We start from the raw sequence: 19,246 nt of genomic DNA on the forward strand, positions 1-19,246 counted from the left end.
CACTTGACGCGCTCTCAGCCATTCGCCACGTGTCGCGCTCTGGATACTACCTTCGGATTTTATTTTTTAATTTTTTCGCACGCATTTTCGGCTTTTTAATGGTTTTTTTCGACGTTTTGATTTTCCCCCGGTCTTTCTTAGCTTTTTGATAAATAAAAATTTGCGCGAAAAAACGTGTTTTCTTTTTTTTCGTGAAAGTCACGGTTTTTCTTCCGCGAGAGGCACGATTGTGCTTTATCGAGAGTCACGGCCGTGCCTTTCGGAAACGAAAAGAAAACACGTTTTCTGTTTTTTTTCTTTCGCGAGAGTCACGGTTTTGCTTCCGCGAGAGACACGGTTGTGCTTTCGCGAGAGTCACGGCCGTGCCTCTCGGAAAGGGAAAAACGAAACACGTTTTCTGTTTTTTTTTCTTTCGTGAGAGTCACGGTTTTGCTTCCGCGAGAGGCACGGTTGTGCTTACGCGAAAGTCACGGCCGTGCCTCTCGGAAAGGGAAAAAATACGTGTTTCTGTTTATTTTTTCTTTCATGAGAGTCACGGTTTTACTTTCGCGAGAGGCACGGTTGTGCTTTCGTGAGAGTCACGGCCATGCCTCTCGGAAACGGAAAAAAAACACATTTTCTGTTTTTTTTCCTTTCACGAGAGTCACCGTTTTGCTTCCACGAGAGGTACGGATGTGATTTCGCGAGAGGCACGGGTGTGCCTCTTTCGAAAAGGGAAAAAAACCATGCTCCCGGTCGGTTTTTTCATTCTTTTTTTTTAAAAGTTTGTCAAAACCTATCAACATGGTATCTAGTTTTGGAGATATCGCCGCGAGGAATCCAATAATGAAAACGGTTCGAGATTTGGACGCACAGTTTAAGAGATAAAACGTTTTGAATAAACGGATCTACGAAAAAAAGAAAAAACTCATAGGTCGCGACAAGTGGCGCGCTGAGTATTTCTTAATTAGTGACTAGTAGAACGCCCGTGCTTTGCTACGGGCTACAATGCTGCATATAAATGAATCAAACAAATGATAAGGTCAAAGCTGAATTTAGTATATTAGGTGCACGTGCAATGTCATAAGTCAAGACCCTTGTCTTTGAAAGGTGCCTGTAAGGGTCTTCAAATATTCTTTTTGAACATCGACATAATTCATCTCCATCTCTCATACTCTATGAAAACAAACACATATATAACGACACCTTTTGTATTATCATGGGCCAAGGAAGATGATCCCTCCAGACCTCTCATGCCCTCTCAATAAAACAAGTTAAAATGTCCCTTTGTGGTCCATTTCACTTCATGATCAAGCACAAATGTGCAAATCCTTAATGTTTTTCAGTAGTTGAAGATTCTTTTTCTTTTAAGTTTGACAACTTTGTTTAAATGATTATCATATCCTTTACAAGAACTGGAACCGGGAAAAAATCGTGAAGCGTTAAATAGAATTCACAAATAATAGTAACCAACGGTTGTTTCTAAAATTCAATTCCATTGCACTATATTTCTTAAAGGGAAAGACATTTAATCAAATACAGATAAAATGTCAGATAATACTATGCCATCATCTCGCAAGCTATATGGATTTGAATCAGACAGCTAAAAACTTATCAAGAAGCCTTTCATCACCTCCTTGGCCTTGAGCGACCAGATGTAGCACACTGCCAAGAGAAAGGGATTAATAAGATGTGATATTTTGGTCATGCTGCGATATTTTGGTCATGCTGCGTAATATCATATTTAGAATTTAACCATATTTCCATTCCTCTCCTAACATGGAGGAGCAAACATATAATGTATGATTATCACTTGGAATATATCTCAGCAACAAATCATCAACAAAATACACAATATATTACTCCCTCCGTCCGAAAATACTTGTCATCAAAATGGACAACAAGGGATGTATCTATAACTAAAATACATCTACTTGTAAAAAGGGCAAACTTTGAGGCACAACACAAAATTCCGACGTGTACAATATATCAACTTAAAAATGTAAACTTTGAGATGCCGCAAACACCGGATGCCCATATGTAAAAATGACAAAAGGATAAATAGGAACAAATTCTACAAGCAGGATACTCAACTATTTGGATATATCAGTATGTTTTATTTGTTCATTTATGATTTGTAGATAGGCAGCTGCATGATTCAAAGATCAAGCGATTGCCATTTTCAACAACATAAATGGGGAGTGGGGGGTGGGGGGCATAATATTCACGTCAAGAATATAACAATGGGAGGTGAAGCTGACTCTAACAATAAGGCGATGAAGTCTACTTGAAACAAGAGTACATAGTTCTTTCCTTCACTAATCGCCACAAAATTTTAGCATGTTGTCTCACCTGATTTATAAAGCATTTTCACACCTGACTCCTTGATCATGTCATTCATGAATAAAAAAATACATAAGTAACTCTCCGCTTCAGAACTGTACTTGGCAATTTGCCATTTTTTAAAATAATATGCTATTATGATGAACTACAAAAGGTGAAACAAAAGTCTGTCCTTATTTTAAGAACCCTACACTTGATAAAGTATAGGAAATATCCAGATAATCATAAATTTAACTGAAGTTCAGGGATGCATAAGCAGCAGTAAGAATCAAGTGTGTTAACTTGAGGATACCCTCAAACTTTCTATAGATTAAAATCTGCAAATATTCCTTCAAGTCAAAGAAACTGTTATATTAAATTTCCTCATGGAGAGGTCACCACATTTTCTTCCATACTTGCTTTGAAAAGGCGTTTAATATGTAATCTGCATTTGACTAAATAAGTTTCTATGTTGAGCTTCCAAATCATCCCCTAAATTTAAAGCCTAGACAATCTGTGAGATACTAAATGACTGAACTTCCCTGAACCTTGTACTCATACTACAGTAAAAAAACTGCCCACATGATAAATTCTGACATTTGCTGGTGTGGAAAGGATAACAAAAGCTGCCGCTACATACCTTGACATACGGCAGCAACGTTGTCGATGGACACGAACCAAGCCTCGCAGGTTGTTTGCTCTAGGTCCATCTCTTTTGTAAATCTCAAATTGAGTTGAATTGTTGCTCTTGGTCAATGAGAGGCGAGATCCATGGAGGGAGATTGGATATGTGGGTTAGAACTTGGTCTTGAACACGGCGTGGGGACGCTGTGAACGCAGTCAGGGCGCAGCTGGTAGAAAGTCAAGGAGGAATCATCCGCCGAGTCCTTGTCCTATAGACCAATGATTATTAGTATAAAATATTTCAACAACTCATTTTCTAGTGTTAGATATATACCACAGTAAGAAAAAAAATACGCATAGATGTGGAATAATATCCAATCTAAAAACTTAGTTAATTTGTAAACTATTTATATTTACAGCATGATGGGGTCGAAGTTCACGAGGTTGTTCGGCCTAAAAGGCAAGCGGTATGGACAAGCGTGGATTTCTAGCCTAGGTGTCCTTTAGGAGCTCGATGGCTGGAGGATCTCCATTAATCAATTGTCTCTAAGCGCAACCAGGTTCGCCTCATGGTCACGGTCATATGCAGATCGAGATTGATCTCAAAACTCCTCAGTCATCACCATAAGTCGCAACAGAAAGAACTCCATCGTACTTGAGGGCGCTGGGTCCTCGGTCTTCTCGGCCATGGGAGATGCCGACGGTGGGCTCCTTCCTGCCACAGCCGTCAGTGCGGCGGAAATAGGGTGTTTGTGACAACATTTATTACGTATTTAAAATAGAGAAGCATTTGAGAGTAGCTAAAAAAAAAGTAACAATTGCTATGGTTAATAGATTGTTATATTGGTGATATATAACTGAAGTCCTGAACCAACCCATCATATTGGTTGATGTCAAAAAAAACATAATACTGTTAGTCTGCATCTTTGTTTCATTCCAAAAAGAAAGTTCAGATGCTTGTTTTTGTGATGTCTTTGACATCTCCACAATGATGGATTTACCTTTTATGTGGCCAAAGCACTGTCAGAGTATGCATCATCTTATAATTGCTCAAAAAGTATTGCGTGTGTTAGAAGTTTGAATTAGGATTCAATCAAAGAACCTGGTAATAGTTGAACATAAATTAGGATAAAATTGCAATAATAATGGCCATCAATAGTTGCAACAGGAAGAAGAGGAAGATGGACATCATGCAGGTTTGCAGGTTTACCAATAACAATGTTCACCAATAATTATTATCACCAACCATAGCTGTTTTCTGTTTGTAATAGGAATGTTTAGGAAATTAGAAGCACAAACTCACCTTCTAACACACATGAGCACACCTGCACATATGGTGCTTCCTTCTGGCCATTTTCTAGGTGGCTTCCTCTCATCCTCGAGGCACCAAGAATCACGCAGGATAGCGGCAAAAATCACACTCACAGGCAGCATCGCCACAAGCACACACAACAGCGGTCAGCGGCACATCACACGCACGCGCACACACACATGCACCTGCGTCAGCAAGCACACGCAGAAACTGAGAGAGAGAGACGGAGAGAAAGTGGTGTGTGTATGTGAGAGAGAGAGATAGAGAGAGAGAGAGAGATGGAGATAGTACCAAATCCGAAGCGACATGCAGCCAATCAGCCAAAATTTCATGCCTTCTATGATAATGTATACCTGAAGCATTCCATGTCAGAATATTTTCAGTGGCCTCAGCAACAATTGGCTCAACAATTTATAGATTTACTGCTAGGAGTGTCTTAAGGGGAGACTTGGCACAAATATACCTGTTGGAGGGCACTTCCAATTGGTGGCAATACTATGTTAGCTTTCTCCTCGGATGAGTTCAGCAAATCTTTAACATTTGGTGGCAACGACGACTTGGCCGAGCCATAGTAGTATACGAGGGACGACGTGGTTGCACTGCCCAGTGAGTGAATCCTCTGCTACAACAATTGAACATCAGTCGCCACGGCACCAGCTCCGGCCACCTTATCCTGAAATGCACCGGAAACGTCCGGGACCCCACCAGCGGCCTGCTTCTCGGTGGCTGCCACCAAGGACGTGAGGCTACCAGCGACTCCCCTTATCGCCTTCCTGTAGGCCCCGAGAGCGTCGTACGCCGACAGCCTGAGCTTGTCGTAGCCTTCGGTGAGAGCGTCCTCCGCCTGGAATATCTGCTTGCTGAGCTTGTCGATGAACCTGGCCACGGACTCCTCGACGCCGGTCGCGTCGGCCGGGAACGTGGTGGGCATCTCCGCGTCCATCAGGCCTGCTGCGCGGCATCGTCGGTGACCGCACCGACCACAGCGTCCGCGGCCAGGTCAACGGCGGAGACGGGCATCAGCGGCGGGTCGACCCCGGCGCGCCAGAGAGGGTCGGGCAGCTCGGCGGCCGAGGCAACCTCGGCACGATGTCGTCGGGCGCGCCGGCGTAGGGGAGAAGATGGCGGAGTCGGAGAAGAGCGGGCGGTCGGGCACCGCCTGCGTGACGAGCGGGTCGGCGGGGAAGGACCTGAGCGCGCCGGCCTCGACCCTCCGCAGCGCCCGCGCGCCGGCGGTCACTGGGCAGAGGGGGGAGCATGGGGTGGGCGCGGCGGAGCAGAAGGGCAGCATGGCGGGAGGGGTGCTGGCATCAGATGGGTGTGGGGCGGCATCCCCGAGGGGTCCCCAAGGCGATGCGTGATCCGGCGCGGCGGGAGGGGCTGGCCCCGAGGAGCGGCGAGCAGGCGTGTCCATCGATCTGGAGCCTGGCCAGCGCCAGGGGCTCAGGGGATCGGCGTCGGCTCCTGAAGGGGATCGGTGTCGGATCCTGGACGTGGTCGGCGGCGGCTCCTCAACGGGATCGGCGCCGTCTCCTGAAGAAGATCGATGGCTCCCATCGAAGTAGCCAGGGATCGGCGGCGGCTTGATGGGCGAGGGCGGCGGCGAAGGGATGGATCGGCGGCGGCTTGATGTGCGAGGGTGGCTCTCGCTCGAGGGCACGCAGGCTTTGCTCGTTCGTGCGTACGATTCGTGGATGGAGGGCGGCGAGTGAAGCGCGGATGGAGGGCGGTGAGTGAAGCGCGGCGGCAAAGGGAGACCTCGCTCGAGGGCATGAGAGGTCGCTCGTACATGCGGGCGATAGGTTTAGGTTTCTTTGGCTGGTTAACTTTGGTAGGTCTTTTTTCGTTGGTTAATTTTTATAAGTTTATTTTTTATACGTGGGCGGGTGCGGGTTGGGGCCTCAGGAGAAGGTTTTTTTGGTTCATGATGGATAAATCAGAGATGGAAGGAGGTATAAAAAAATCAGAAAAGATGGGACTAATAAAATCCTGGAAGCGAGACTATCAACTACTTTATTAGAAGTAGAGATTTCGCAGATTTTGAGGGAAGCCAGGGATGATGATACTCCCAACAGGCCTAAGAAGAAGACGCCGGGGGCCCAAGCAAGGTCCAACAAGGTAAACCCACGATATCCTCCTCGTTTCGTCATCTCCTCCCTCACTCCGTCCCCAAAGCTTTGCTCCTCCCTCCAATGGCACTGCTCTTCCCGCCCCCGGCCCCCTCACCCAAACCCCCCTTCCCATCCACCCTCCGATCGACGCGGCCGCGGCGCGCCACCTGCATTAGCAGCGTCTCCTCCCCTCGCCCTCCCGCTTCGGCGCCCTCCCCGTCCACCTCCTCGCCGTACGAGGCGCCGGCGCTAGACGGCGGCACGGAGATAAGGAAGAATAAGAAGAGGAGGAACCTGAAGCCGAGCTTCGAGGAGCAGGCCCTCCGCCGCTGGTCCGCGAGGGCGCCCTCCCTGCGCGCCTCCTTCCCCTGGCAGCGGCAGCAGTCGCAGCTGGCTCACCGAGAAGACGAGCGCGCGGAGGATCATGAGCCCAGTAGCGCCACGCTGCGGTCCATCGTCGAGTACTTCGACTACGACTCCTCGGAGGATGGCGGCGGCGGTGTCGGAGAGGGCAAGGACAAGGGCAATGACGGCGTGGCACACGGCGAGGCAGCCCAGGACCGGGATGAAGAGTCGCGTCCCCAACCGAACTACCTGCTCGGGACCCGGCCGTTCTCCGCGCCGTGGATGCACGGGCAAGAAGGACCCACCGTCGTCGACCGGCCGCTCTCGGGTCCGGTGGGTGGAGACGAGGAAGAGGCTGTCAGGAGTGGTGTGTTCGATGATGAGCTAGATTCGGAGGATGAAGACGAAGAATGGGTGGACAACAGTGAGGTATTGGAAGAAGAGCCAATGGCAGTGAACTTAGAAGAGGAATTGTATGAGGATGAGGATCCTGCTGCGCCGACAGCAAGTTCTTCTTTTCCGCTGGACTCTATACTGGAGGACCAAAGTTCCACAGGCAGTGGGTTCGACAGGAGTATTAGGCGAAGCAGTGTAAGCTCAATTGTCAACACACTCAGGAATTCGATGGAGGAAAGTGCCACAATTGGGAGCTCCGAAGGGGAAGATTTTGTCCAGAAGCTGGGTTCTGTGCTCCTCCCATGGGAGAGGGAGGAGGGGAATGCGTTCGATGGTGACAAGCGAGGGAGGCATAGCAACACCAAGTTGGCAGAGAGGACTATACCAGAACCAGAGCTGCGGAGGCTTAGAGACGCGGCATTGAGGATGAAGGAGAGGATGAGGGTTGGTCCAGGAGGGGTTACACATGCCATTGTGGAGAACATCCACAGTAAATGGAAGGTGGACGAGGTGGTCAAGATGAGGTTTGAAGGGCCTCCGAGCCTGAACATGAAGAGAACCCATGAGATACTAGAGGTACCTGTGGCATTGGCCTTCTTCACCCCTTTGATTTGCCTTATCACTACAGCCACAGATTGAGCAAAAGCATGTGTTATTGTTTTACGATGCTTTCAGTTCAGTGAAATCTGATAGGCATTTGTGGTCTTTGTTATTGTCAATCAGGACAGGACTGGAGGAACTGTGATATGGAGGTCAGGGAGGTCGATTGTCTTATACCGAGGAATGAACTACAACCTTCGATGCGTGCAGTCATATGCCAAAATTGCGGAAGTTGATTCATCCGAAAATGCTGGCGATGCCATTGGTGTTGTACCCAGCTCTGAAGAGCATGACTTGCAAAAGCCAACTGTTGAGCATGATTTGCAAAAGCCAGTTGTCGAGCGTAATTCGCAAAAGTCAAGTGCAGAGGATGTGAAAAGATCGACATCTGTCATGAATTTCTCTCAAGAAGCTACGGAAACGTTTGATATCGATAGCTTCTTGGATCAGTTGGGACCACGCTACAAGGATTGGTCTGGTCGCAGCCCCGTCCCTGTGGATGCTGACTTGCTTCCTGGTTTAGTTCCAGGGTACAAGCCACCATTTAGGCAACTTCCTTATAGGACTAAAATTAGTTTGAAAGATAAGGAAATGACAGCTTTGCGTAGACTTGCTAGACAAACTGCTCCACATTTCGCTCTAGGTACTGGAGTTTGTGAAGTTGCTTGCTTGTAATTACTTGTACTTAAGCTTCAATTATTTCTTCACATTTTTTTACATATTTGTGGACAGGGAGAAACAGGGAACACCAAGGCTTAGCTGCTGCTATTGTTAAAGTATGGGAGAAAAGTTCTATTGTAAAGATTGCCATCAAGAGGGGGGTGCCAAACACATGCAACGATAGAATGGCGGAGGAAATCAAGGTAAATTGGACATATTTAAAGATCATTATACCACATTATCTAAATGCTTAAAATCACATGAGATTGCTTTATATGCAGATTTTCTGCTTTTGCTTACTTTTTTTTATGAGGATGCAGTATGTTACCAATTGCCCCTTATGACTGATTCGATATTTATTGCATAAATCATACTGTTTGAAACCTTGAAGAGTGAGTTGCTGAGAAAGCAATTCCATGAATGGATATATTTGTTGTTGTATCTCCTTTTCATACTGTGCAATGTTTTATCTTCCCCTGTTGATTCTTCTGAAGTATGTTTTGAACTCTGAATATGATCATTGTGTCCCTGCTCACGTTACAGCCTATGCATGTTTTTTCATGAGAACGTGTGTCTTGAATCTTTGTAACAAAACACATGCAGAAATTGACAGGAGGAGTACTTGTTTCGAGGAACAAGGAGTATATTAATTTCTATAGGGGAAATGACTTCGTGACTCCTAAAGTAAGGAAGGTCTTGGTGGAACAGCAACAACACGCAATTACTCAGCAGGAACAGGAAGAGCTGGCCAGGCTTAAAGCATCAGCCTCAATTACTCCCATCCCCAAAGCATTAAAGAATCCTCTAGTTGCTGGCACTCTTGCAGAAACTAGAGAAGCCACATCTCGATGGGGAGATTCACTTAATGACGAGCTGAGGAAAAAGGAGAATAATCGTTTGATTTTGGCCAAACATACCTCTCTTTTGAAGAACATGAAGAGAAAACTGATTTTGGTATGTTCTTCAAAATATACATGTAGAGTGGAAGTCTATATTTTCCTATTTTCATTGTTCATTTCCGAGGCAGCATTACACTTTCTCTCTCCATATTTAGAAAATCTAATTGCAGTCTATATATAATAAAAATTAATAACAACTCTTATGTATGTCCAGGCGAAAACAAAGGTTGCAAAAGCAGAGATGGCTTTGGCGAAAGTTCAGGAATATCTCTCTCCAGCAGAGCTTCCAATGGATCTGGAAACTATTACAGACGAGGAGCGTTTCCTATTCCGCAGAATTGGCCTGAAAATGAAGGCCTTTTTGATGCTTGGTACAACCGAAACTTTTCACATAGAAGTTGCAATGTAGGAGGCATAGGGTGAACATCTCATGATTTACCTCTGTTTGTTAAAATTTCGTAGGCAGGCGGGAAGTTTTTGATGGTACTGTGCAAAACATGCACTTTCATTGGAAGCATCGAGAATTGGTCAAAATTGTTGTGAAGGGAAAGACCTTTGAACAAGTTAAACATATTGCAATCTCTCTAGAAGCTGAGAGTGGAGGTGTGCTCATTGCACTTGACAAGACAACAAAAGGATATTCAATCATTTTCTACCGTGGTAAGAACTATAAAAGGCCCCAAGTTTTAAAGCCACGGAACCTATTGACAAGGAGAAGAGCAATGGCACGGTCCATTGAGCTCCAAAGACGAGAGGTAACTCAACCGTAAACTCTGATCCTCCTCTTTTTGTACAATTTGTACCTACCTTTTATATATCGGATGGCTGAACATTTTCAGGCACTAAACCATCATATCTCAGTTCTGCGACACAAGATCTGGAAGTTGAAATCACAGCTTGTAAGGCAATTTATATCTGATTTCATCGAATCTAATTTTTCCATGTTAACACTTCTTGATGATGCGCTACACCTTTGTTATCATCATCAGGTACAGATGAGGGCTGCTGGGAGAAAACAGGATGCAGAGTTACTCCAAACAGTTGAGGACGATTTGTCTTCAGATGATGATAATATACAGGTAAACCATTCATGACCAGGCTGGCTTAGCAAAATACTTGATTAGAGAATCGTTTCCTGCAAGCTAGAGTGATTCCTTTCAAGCACTCTCTACAATGGCAATGTACATGTGTCCTTGCATATCGTCTCAGTATCACAGACACTTCACTTTTTTTTGAAAGTACTATCTTAGATGCTAATATTAGTCTCGTGCTCCTTCCGTCCGGAAAAGCTTGTCCCTCAAATGGATGTATCTAGCACCAACACTAACTTGGTGCTAGATACATCCATTTGAGGGACAACCTTTTTCGGACGGAGGGAGTATGATTTTAGTAAGTTGCTTGGGCGATTGCCTCTAAAAACCAAGAGGCTGATAGGTAGCTTCTGCTGTCGCAGGATGAAGGGGATGAAGCTTACCTGCAAACTTACGGCAGCGACGATGAGGACGATGCCGACGATGATTCCAATGAATATCTCTGAGTTGTGGCAGTTTTAACCGATGAAGCTCCAGGCCAGTGTTCTTCCCTCGCGTGGCCAATTGGTAAGTCGACACATGCCTGTGTGGTTTCGAGTTCGGCATTGCTACATCACACCGATAGCATGTATGTAGCCTTCCACTGAAGATGTTGCCAGTATGTGGTTCATATGGTTCCTTACCACCAATGAGGATGTAACTTCAGTGGCATCATTTTGCATTTGCCACGGGCACCTCCATGCCCCTTGTCAAAATGTAGACTCAAACAAGGTTTGCTCTAACATATGGCCAAGCTGGTGTTTCGTTCGACCGTGTACTTTGGTTCATGTTTTATCTGTAAAGCGGGGTAAGAGCTGTTCCGAGAGACCATAAAAATATCTTAGAATCTTTTACATTGTATAATGTAGTGCAAGCAAATTGTAAGGAAACCTATCTATGGATTGCAACGAATAAAACGACAGATCAAAAATCTCACGCGGGGTTTTATTTTTTTGAAGGAATAAAATCCTCCAGAAAACATACATCAACTCAATGTACCACAAAGTCTTACGTTTCTCACGTTTGAAAGGCGCGCTCTACTGAAAGTAGCTTTTTTTTGAGAATCTCTACTGAAAGTAGCCTGAACAATGGCCGAGTTATCCATCTCTTTGGCACAAAATACGTCTCGTGCTGGGCTGGGCTGGGCTGGGCTGAGCTTTAGTGCTTTACCATTTCAGCCCCTCTGCTTCCCTCGCTTTGTGAGTGAGTTTCCCTCCCCTCCCCTCTTCTCCCCGTCTCGAATTTTGAATTTCCGTCGAGTTTCTCCGATCCCCCACTCCGCCTGTCCGCCATGGACCCGGAGCCGCAGCGGTGGGCGGCGACGTACACCACGCAGCTGAGGCAGAAGCGCAAGGCCTACCACGACGGGGTCCTCCTCCTCCGCCCGGACTCCCGCCGCCTCGTCCTCCTCGACGACGCCGGCGTCACCATCGACGCCAGGTCCCTCCGCGCCGGCGAGTCCGTGTCCGAGGGCGCCTCCGTCGAGTTCCCGTGCCACCTCGTCGACGTCGGCGAGGCCCAGCACGTCCCCACCGCCGCCCGCCCCGGAAGGCCCTCCGAGCCCGCCGCTCCCAGAGCCGCCTACCGCGGCGGCGCCAGGGCGCGTCACGGCGTGGCCAACACCTGCGCTCCCCGCGCGTTCGTGAACCCACCCACGACCGGCGCCGGCAAAACTGAAGCCACGGGCTCTGGCTGTGCCAGGCCCGCCGGTTCGACGTCCCAAGGTTTGCGCGCCACCTGTTCTACGTATGTCCTGTGGAGGCTGAACAAGCTGGCTCTGCCCTGCCCCGAGGGCTGAACGAGTAGGATGCGCTTTTGTTTGCAGAGTGGAGCGCGATGTACACCACCCAGGTTTCGCAGAAGGCTAAGAGGTATCACGACGGCTTCGTGAAGCTCGTTCAATCTGGGTTGTATTCCAAGCAGGTAGGATGCAATGCGCATCTCTGATAAGTGTTTTCCATTCGTATATCGAAGGCCGGAGATGCTAGTTAGTAACCATAGGCTGATTGGCATGCGATCAGTTTATTTCGGGTGATAAAATGTCTTGAATCATCGTGTGAATTAAAATGTTTCAGATCGTTTTGCTGGATGAAGAGGGCCAAGTACTGGGGACCAGGCACCTCAAGTCAGGGGAGTGTGTGGAAAGCGGCAAGAAATGCAGTTTTCCTGGCTATCTGATTGAGATCGGCGAGGCCACAAATCTAAACAAAGGTTGGTTTCGTACATCTAGTATAGATAGACTTATGTGCCAAATATGCTGGTGTGCCTCCTGAGACTTTCTGATTTCTTGTTGCGACTTATAGAAAAATCCTAGAGAACATTTTCTGTGCTGTCATTGAAAGGATGTGTTTCTGCATTGATAAATATGAAGGTGGAGAACCTAAATCTTCAGAAGAACACATGGTGCAGACAAGACCAAAGGGAGTGGAGAATGCGAATAGCAAAATGGGAATTGGAACAACAAGTTCCCTGAAATTCATCAGTCCACAGAAGTTCCATTGTAGGTGGACTTGAAGTTACAAATCCTTCCAGCATATCATAGTGAGAACCTCATTTGTCTCAGCAATTTTGTAGCTTTTGACAAGAGTAAATCAGAAGCCACTTCTAGTTCTAACAAGCCAGAGCTTGGAAAGAGTGAAGTTGCAGCTGCTGGCAGCACAGGGAGCCTTATGGGTTCAGCAGACTCAAGTTTCAAAGGTTAATGTGTAGCCTCCCGTATAAACGATGCTTGTGCTTTGAACATGTAATGTATTATTTTTATTATATATTGAGGCTTATATAGAATGTGCATCCTTTTGTAGAAGTGGAATGGAGTGTCTTATACACTGCCCAACTAATTCAAAAGGCAAAGAAGTTTCATGATGGCGTTATAAGGCTTGTCCATGCTGGTCCAAATGTAAAGCAGGTTAGCAACCAACGCTCAGTTCTTAATGGACATGCTAATTTGAGGTTGGTGTTTTATGATAGCTTTAACAGAGGAGATGCTGTTGGATTATATCAAATCAAATGCTGTGATGACTGTACAAAGGTGTTTTTAGCTGTATTAACTGTATTTGCAGATTCTTTTACTGGATGAAGAAGGTGGAGTGCTTGGCACCAGATATTTCAATCCAGGTGAATCTATTGAATGTGGAAAGAGATGTCAGTTTCCTAATTATATTATCGAAGTCACTGAGCTCAGAAATAAAATGAAAGGTTAGTTTCGTTCGTGCTTAAGGACAGTCATTTTTGTATCCAGTTTTCCACTTATAATTCTGCATCTGCAAATAGGTGAGTTCTACTTGTAGAAACATATTTTTTTGTTCTGTAACATGTGAGATTTCTTATTAGTTTGCTAATTTGTATGCAGATGTAGAACACACACATGCTGCTGGGGAGGCTTCAAGTCACACAGTGCCTAAGAATGGAGAGAATATGCGTGAAAAGGATGACAAAAGTAAATCTCCAAAGTTTGTTAGTCCATTCAAGCTCCATGGTATGTGATCACAAGGTTACACAAACATTGGACGTGTCTTCCTGCTTACCACATATTCTATTTGCAATCATTCATCTGTCTCCACAATTAGCAGATCATCGGAAGACTAAAACAAGAAGCACTACCGACTCTAACAAGCCACAGGTCGGAAAATCAGCATGTAGTAACGTGGGCGATCCACTTAACTATCATGGTAGCTGAGCTTAACTTAATAATCAGTTTGTTCTATTTTCTGCTGCATGTATATCTTAATGTAGTAAAGCCGCTGTTTGTTTCCAGTATTTACGGATCTTCAGAGGGGTAAACCAGATTGCACGGTTGGTTACAGAAGAACAGACCTGGGGTCAACATCTAGCGACATCGACAATCAACATAAATTCAATGGTACCTGGGCTTAATTTTACACACTATTTCTAATATTTTTGCAGTTGCTTATATACTTTTATGTAGTGAGACACTGAGACTGCTGGTGGTTTCCAGATTTTGCAGATAACCAGAGGGGCACATCAGAACTATCTACCAGCAAATCAACATTTAATGACCTGGGAAAATCAACATTTGGTGGAATGGATGATCCACATAAATTTGATGGTACTTGGGATTAATTTTACGCACTGTTACTATTTCTGCAGCTTCTTGTATACTTTTATGTAGTGAGAGTGAGACTCCTGGTGGTTTCCAGATTTTGCAGGCACCCAGAGGGGTACATCAGGATTTTCTACCAGTTATAACCGGCCAGAAGTTGGCAAATCAACATTTAATGACCTGGGAAAATCAACATTTGGTGGCATGGATGATCCGCATAAATTTGATGGTACTTGGGATTAATTTTACACACCATTACTATTTCTGCAGCTTCTTGTACACTTTTATGTAGTGAGAATGAGACTGCTGATGGGTTCCAGATTTTGCAGATATCCAGAGGGGTAAATCAGGATTTCCTACCAGCTATAACCGGCCAGAAGTTGACAAATCAATTCTTAATAGAATGGATGATCCACTAAAATTTTGTGGTACTTGGACTTGATGCTCATACTTTCATCCTAGCTCTACTACTGGCTGGTGTTTGAATGCAAAATATAACCATGTTTATCCACAATTTGCAGGTCTTCGGGATGGCAAATCAGTGTGTCCCACTAGTTTTGTCAGGAGAGAGGTTGGAAAATCAAAATTTGGCAACGCTGATGATTCTTTACGGACTGGTTTGTAAACCTTTACTGAACTGCTAGCTTAAATATCTTTGCATAGTTCCTTCCAGACAAGACAAATAGGAAGAAAAATAGGTTAGTTTGTTATGCACCTGTGGTGAATGCCACAAGGACAGTGGACTTTTGAGAGGCAATTTACTGCTATTCCTTGGACTAGCCAAGAATCATGGATACACAACTCAAATATGACAATCCGATCAGTTGTTATACAAAGAGTGAACATATTTTAACATGTAAAACAGTAACTGGTTACCATTCATGAAACAGATTACAGCTGGCATTGTGTAATCTTCCGTACATAACATGTAACGCCAAAGTTAATGGTGAACAAGTAGGGTTTGTTATTCGAGACTAATGCTCAGCTAAGGCGGGTTCGAGTAACTCCACAGTACCAACTCCGAATTAGTTTGATATAGGTGTCAATTAACAGTTCAGGATGTTTGATTGCTTGCACCGTGAACTCGTGAAGTGTTCAGTTACATAGCACCGTGAAGCAACTGTTGCAGAGTCGTGATGTATGGAAAATGGTTCTTCCTTATTTCCTTTAATTCGCTTGATAGGTAAATAGTAAATCTAGATACATGATTCTGTAAACATTACAAGCATTAAAATTTGAAACAGCCGTGGTCTATTCTTCAGTTATGCACATTTTCCTCAACTTGTTCTTGCTTATTACCAGAAGACTAATTGACAATCAAAGTTCGGAACGTCATAATTTAGAAACAAGTACTTAAAGAGTCCCCACAGTGCTGCACTAGTTATTGCAAAGTAAGATGCTCATTCTGAAGGAAATATTTTTTCCAAGGTGCCTGCTTGATCCTTGTGGTATCAACTTGGATGGCTTGCACAACTACTCCAATTCATGTTTATTGATGTGTTTGCACAACTACTCCAATTCATGTATATTCATGTGCTTTTATATTAATAACAATAACGTCATTTTGATCTATAGCTTCCCAAATACTATCTATCATGAAGCCCCCAGCTGGATTGTCTCACTTTGCTACCCAGCTTCGTACATCTGTGCAATCTTGCTTGAAGCTGGATACTGCACATGCAAAGAACTCAGCAATCACTCATAATAGGAATGAATTATCAGGGAATGCTTATCCAACTTACAATCATCAGGCCATCATGTAAGATGTTAATGCTTTGTTTCATGTTTAAATTCTAGAATATTGCCTTATAGTGAGGCTCCAACATGACAAATAGAATAACAAGTGAATATTGACACTAATGATGTTTCTGTAGGAAACCACCAGCTTTTGATGCTTCGGACTTGGAATTGATAGATCTCCCAGGATCTGAGATGTGCAATGCAAACGAGCAGAAACTAGAATCGTCAGGCAATCTTAACACTGTAAACTGTAATGGTACAGGTAAGTTGCTTCAGTGAACTTATTCACACCGAGACCAGCTTATACATCTTACCAAGCGTCCGTGCCAGTGCCACCCGAGACTAAACGACAAATGCTGCCATACTGGTCTGTACTTGACAGGTTCTGCGCCAATTCCGAATGACACTAGCATGCCAAACGTGCGAGAAGACAAAAGTGGAAGTGCAGATCAGGTTTGCACCCTATGCTGTCAAAATTTTCCCTGGGGCCTTGTTCGGTTCCTTCAGATTTGAAGGGGTTTGGAGGGGATTGAGAGGGATTAAATCTCCTACAAGTCAAAATCCACCTCAATCCCCTTGTGGGAGGGATTAACCGAACAAGTCCTGAGGAGGAAAGTTTTAACACTGAATTTGAGGAAGCTACTGCTTCAGCTTACTGTCAAAATATTGTGCGCCCACAGCCGGAGTTTCATTATCATCAGATGAGGCTATGGAAGTTCTAGTTTTAGTGTTACGTCATAAAAAAAATCTTGCACATACTATGTTATGTTAGTCGTCTGACTTGTGCCATTGTGCGTCTGCAGCTCGGTGCAAATAACACAGCAGAGGACCCTAAATATGATGGCCCTTCTCGTACGTGTAGAGATCCCACGATCCAGGATTTGATAGATGACTGCCCTTCTTTTGATCTTGGCTTCTAATGGAAGTGGAAGGTACAGCTCTATTTTGTACTCGTGCTGCATAATCTTTACTCCTACAAAGATGTCTACCTCTCTCCTATCTTCGTCAGCAATTTGTATGCCGCCCCTGACCCAGCTCCTCCTTATTGATAGAGCCAGATACTATATGATTTTATTATTTATAATAACTTAGGGACAACTTGCTAGTCACATTAGATAACATAATCTGGGATATTTGCTTCGCATATTGCACATAGTGAAGCATGTCTGAACTTGACCCATCTCGAAGCGCATGCTTTACTTGCACAAAACTCGTATTTTGGGCATGTTTGACATGCCGTGTTTTGAAGCCACAAATCAGGATGAAAGTAAAAAAAATCTTGAAATATCTTCCGTGGCAAACGCAGCTTCTGTGAAGACATGAACCGGTCACCATCGACCATCCATGACTTGGTAGAATCATACTGACCTACGTAACAAAAACCCACGCCTTTCACAGCAGCACAGTAGAAGTTTCTCCTTGCCCCTTTCGTCTCGCCGGCAGCTGATCACTGCAGCACGTGGTGGTGAATTGGATTCACGCGCCTACGTCCCACTCGTGGACCAACAGCTGCTGGATCTATCTATGTACTGTCGTTAGGTAAAACCACCGGCTGCTACATGCCCAATAGAGCACCAATACATACGAGGCAACTTCCAGGCCTAACCCGTGTACACTCGTTCGCTTCTCTGCTGCCGCCTACCAGTTGGGAAGCTGTGCACAGCTTTTGCACGTTGTCTAAAAGCCTTGCACGTAACAGGAAAACGCACAGCCTGTGGCAACTGGCAAGCCAGAGATTGCTCTGTACAGTCCATTCGAAATATACGCTTGGACGGCTTCAGAAACGAAAATATCTGTGCAGAAACTGTTGACTCGTGTGGTTTCCTTTGCTTGCTTGCTGAGCTTTGCTTTGCATTGTATGCAGGGTGCCGTGCATGGCTTGGGCGGACTGTGTCACGAAACGATCAGATCTCTTGATTGCTGGCGAGAGATCAGGCAAAAGCAGCAGTTTTTCTCAAGAAATTAGGCGCGTTGAGCGGGTGAAGGAATGATCCTACGTGTGGGTGGTCACTGTACAGTTTTTTACTCTTGTCTTGCATCCTTGTTTATGTTAGCGAGTGATTGCTTTACCTTTTGAGTTATACTACTAATATATAGCATGGCCTTTCCGTTGCTTTACCTTTTGTTTTATAAATATAAAGCATGGCCTTTTGTTGATAAAATCAGAGACTGAAACATGTATTTGCAAAAAAAAAACATGTATTTGCAGTGAAAAGTCATGGATGCTGTTTATAGAATCGAAATCTCATGGAGACTTTTTTATATTGTTGGCAGTTTTGTGGAAATCAACGTTGTTGAGACTCGTTTCAAAACAGAAAGTCCATACGGGTTCCTTTGATTTGCAACGTTTCTAAGACATGAGAATAGGAAGAATACAAAAATGACATGTGTTCTTAAATTCTAGCCTTTGTTGCGAATTATAAAAAACATTTTGGATATTTTAATGTGGACTGCATACGGATTGAAATGAGTGAACAAACACACTAAAACACATCTATACACCTGATTCAGAAAAAAGTTACAGCATCTTATAATTTGGAACGTGGGAGTATATGATTATTAGGAAACTATAGGATTAGCATAAAATAGTGTATGACCCACCCCAACAAAAGCAAATAATTTTGTAACAGAATGTGTTAAGTGGATGGATTTTCTTCTTCAAAATAGAGTGCAAACAAATCTTCTTAAAGAAAAAGGTCCTAAGATTTGAATCATGTGGACGAAATGACGTGCACAGACTAAACTCATGATAAACTGTATGTGAAATTCATTTGAACCAAGGACCTATAATTGTCACAGCAAAATGTTAAAGAGGTCTATTGAAAAAAGAAAAAAAAAGTTTTTTTTTGCGGCAAAGAAAAAAAGTTAAAAAGAGGCCTACTTTTACTGCTTGAATACATACATTCATTTAGTACGTAAATAATGTTTGAAGCAATGAGTAGTAGTGTTGTTTTTGGTGGCGGAGTGAGTCACACATCTGGCTCAAGTGGAAGGTGATGTGGCGGCATCAGCGGGGCACACACGTCCCCACACACACCGCCCCCTACTGCCTACCCCACCCCACCCATCACACCACTCCAAGCAGAAAACAGCAGCAAAATATAATAATACAAGTTACTATTAAAAAA

At 44.5% G+C, this 19,246-nt stretch overlaps 2 protein-coding genes and 1 long non-coding RNA gene across 8 annotated transcripts; 2 read left to right on the plus strand and 1 right to left on the minus strand.

The window, feature by feature from the left end:
- Positions 1 to 1,409: 1,409 nt before the first annotated feature.
- On the minus strand, positions 1,410 to 6,355 carry LOC125509140. The gene is made up of 5 exons (XR_007283972.1): positions 4,701 to 6,355; positions 4,529 to 4,590; positions 4,229 to 4,422; positions 2,942 to 3,194; positions 1,410 to 1,644 (listed from the first exon to the last, which is right to left on the minus strand). It is a non-coding gene; the product is annotated as an uncharacterized LOC125509140 (long non-coding RNA).
- Positions 6,356 to 6,367: 12 nt separating this feature from the next.
- LOC125509136 (CRM-domain containing factor CFM3, chloroplastic/mitochondrial-like) lies at positions 6,368 to 11,087 on the plus strand. 2 transcript variants are annotated; one of them, XM_048674030.1, is made up of 9 exons: positions 6,370 to 7,665; positions 7,813 to 8,332; positions 8,422 to 8,552; positions 8,953 to 9,303; positions 9,463 to 9,619; positions 9,711 to 10,003; positions 10,088 to 10,147; positions 10,238 to 10,327; positions 10,702 to 11,087. In XM_048674030.1, exons 1-9 carry the CDS (start codon positions 6,430 to 6,432, stop codon positions 10,783 to 10,785), a joined length of 2,922 nt encoding a protein of 973 aa, XP_048529987.1. In that variant the 5' UTR covers positions 6,370 to 6,429; the 3' UTR covers positions 10,786 to 11,087. The 2 variants fall into 2 exon arrangements, with proteins under 2 accessions (XP_048529988.1, XP_048529987.1); XM_048674031.1 differs by lacking the exons at positions 10,088 to 10,147; positions 10,238 to 10,327; positions 10,702 to 11,087 and having other exon boundaries at positions 6,368 to 7,665; positions 9,715 to 10,000.
- A 167-nt stretch (positions 11,088 to 11,254) lies between these two features.
- LOC125509137 lies at positions 11,255 to 18,361 on the plus strand. 5 transcript variants are annotated; one of them, XR_007283971.1, is made up of 19 exons: positions 11,255 to 12,042; positions 12,144 to 12,241; positions 12,394 to 12,529; positions 12,690 to 12,818; positions 12,893 to 13,015; positions 13,120 to 13,223; positions 13,378 to 13,513; positions 13,668 to 13,793; positions 13,885 to 13,986; positions 14,073 to 14,177; positions 14,274 to 14,384; positions 14,476 to 14,607; positions 14,699 to 14,806; positions 14,900 to 14,995; positions 15,954 to 16,137; positions 16,253 to 16,380; positions 16,501 to 16,729; positions 16,922 to 17,050; positions 17,983 to 18,361. XR_007283971.1 is itself a non-coding variant. In XM_048674032.1 (19 exons), exons 1-18 carry the CDS (start codon positions 11,610 to 11,612, stop codon positions 17,036 to 17,038), a joined length of 2,439 nt encoding a protein of 812 aa, XP_048529989.1. In that variant the 5' UTR covers positions 11,255 to 11,609; the 3' UTR covers positions 17,039 to 17,050; positions 17,983 to 18,361. The 5 variants fall into 5 exon arrangements, 4 of the variants coding, with proteins under 4 accessions (XP_048529989.1, XP_048529992.1, XP_048529990.1 ...); XM_048674032.1 differs by having other exon boundaries at positions 16,501 to 16,571; XM_048674035.1 differs by having other exon boundaries at positions 14,708 to 14,806; positions 16,501 to 16,571.
- The last annotated feature ends 885 nt before the right edge of the window (positions 18,362 to 19,246 follow it).

Source organism: Triticum urartu, chromosome 5 (genome assembly GCF_003073215.2).
Source record: "Triticum urartu cultivar G1812 chromosome 5, Tu2.1, whole genome shotgun sequence".
Classification (NCBI taxonomy): Eukaryota; Viridiplantae; Streptophyta; class Magnoliopsida; order Poales; family Poaceae; genus Triticum; species Triticum urartu.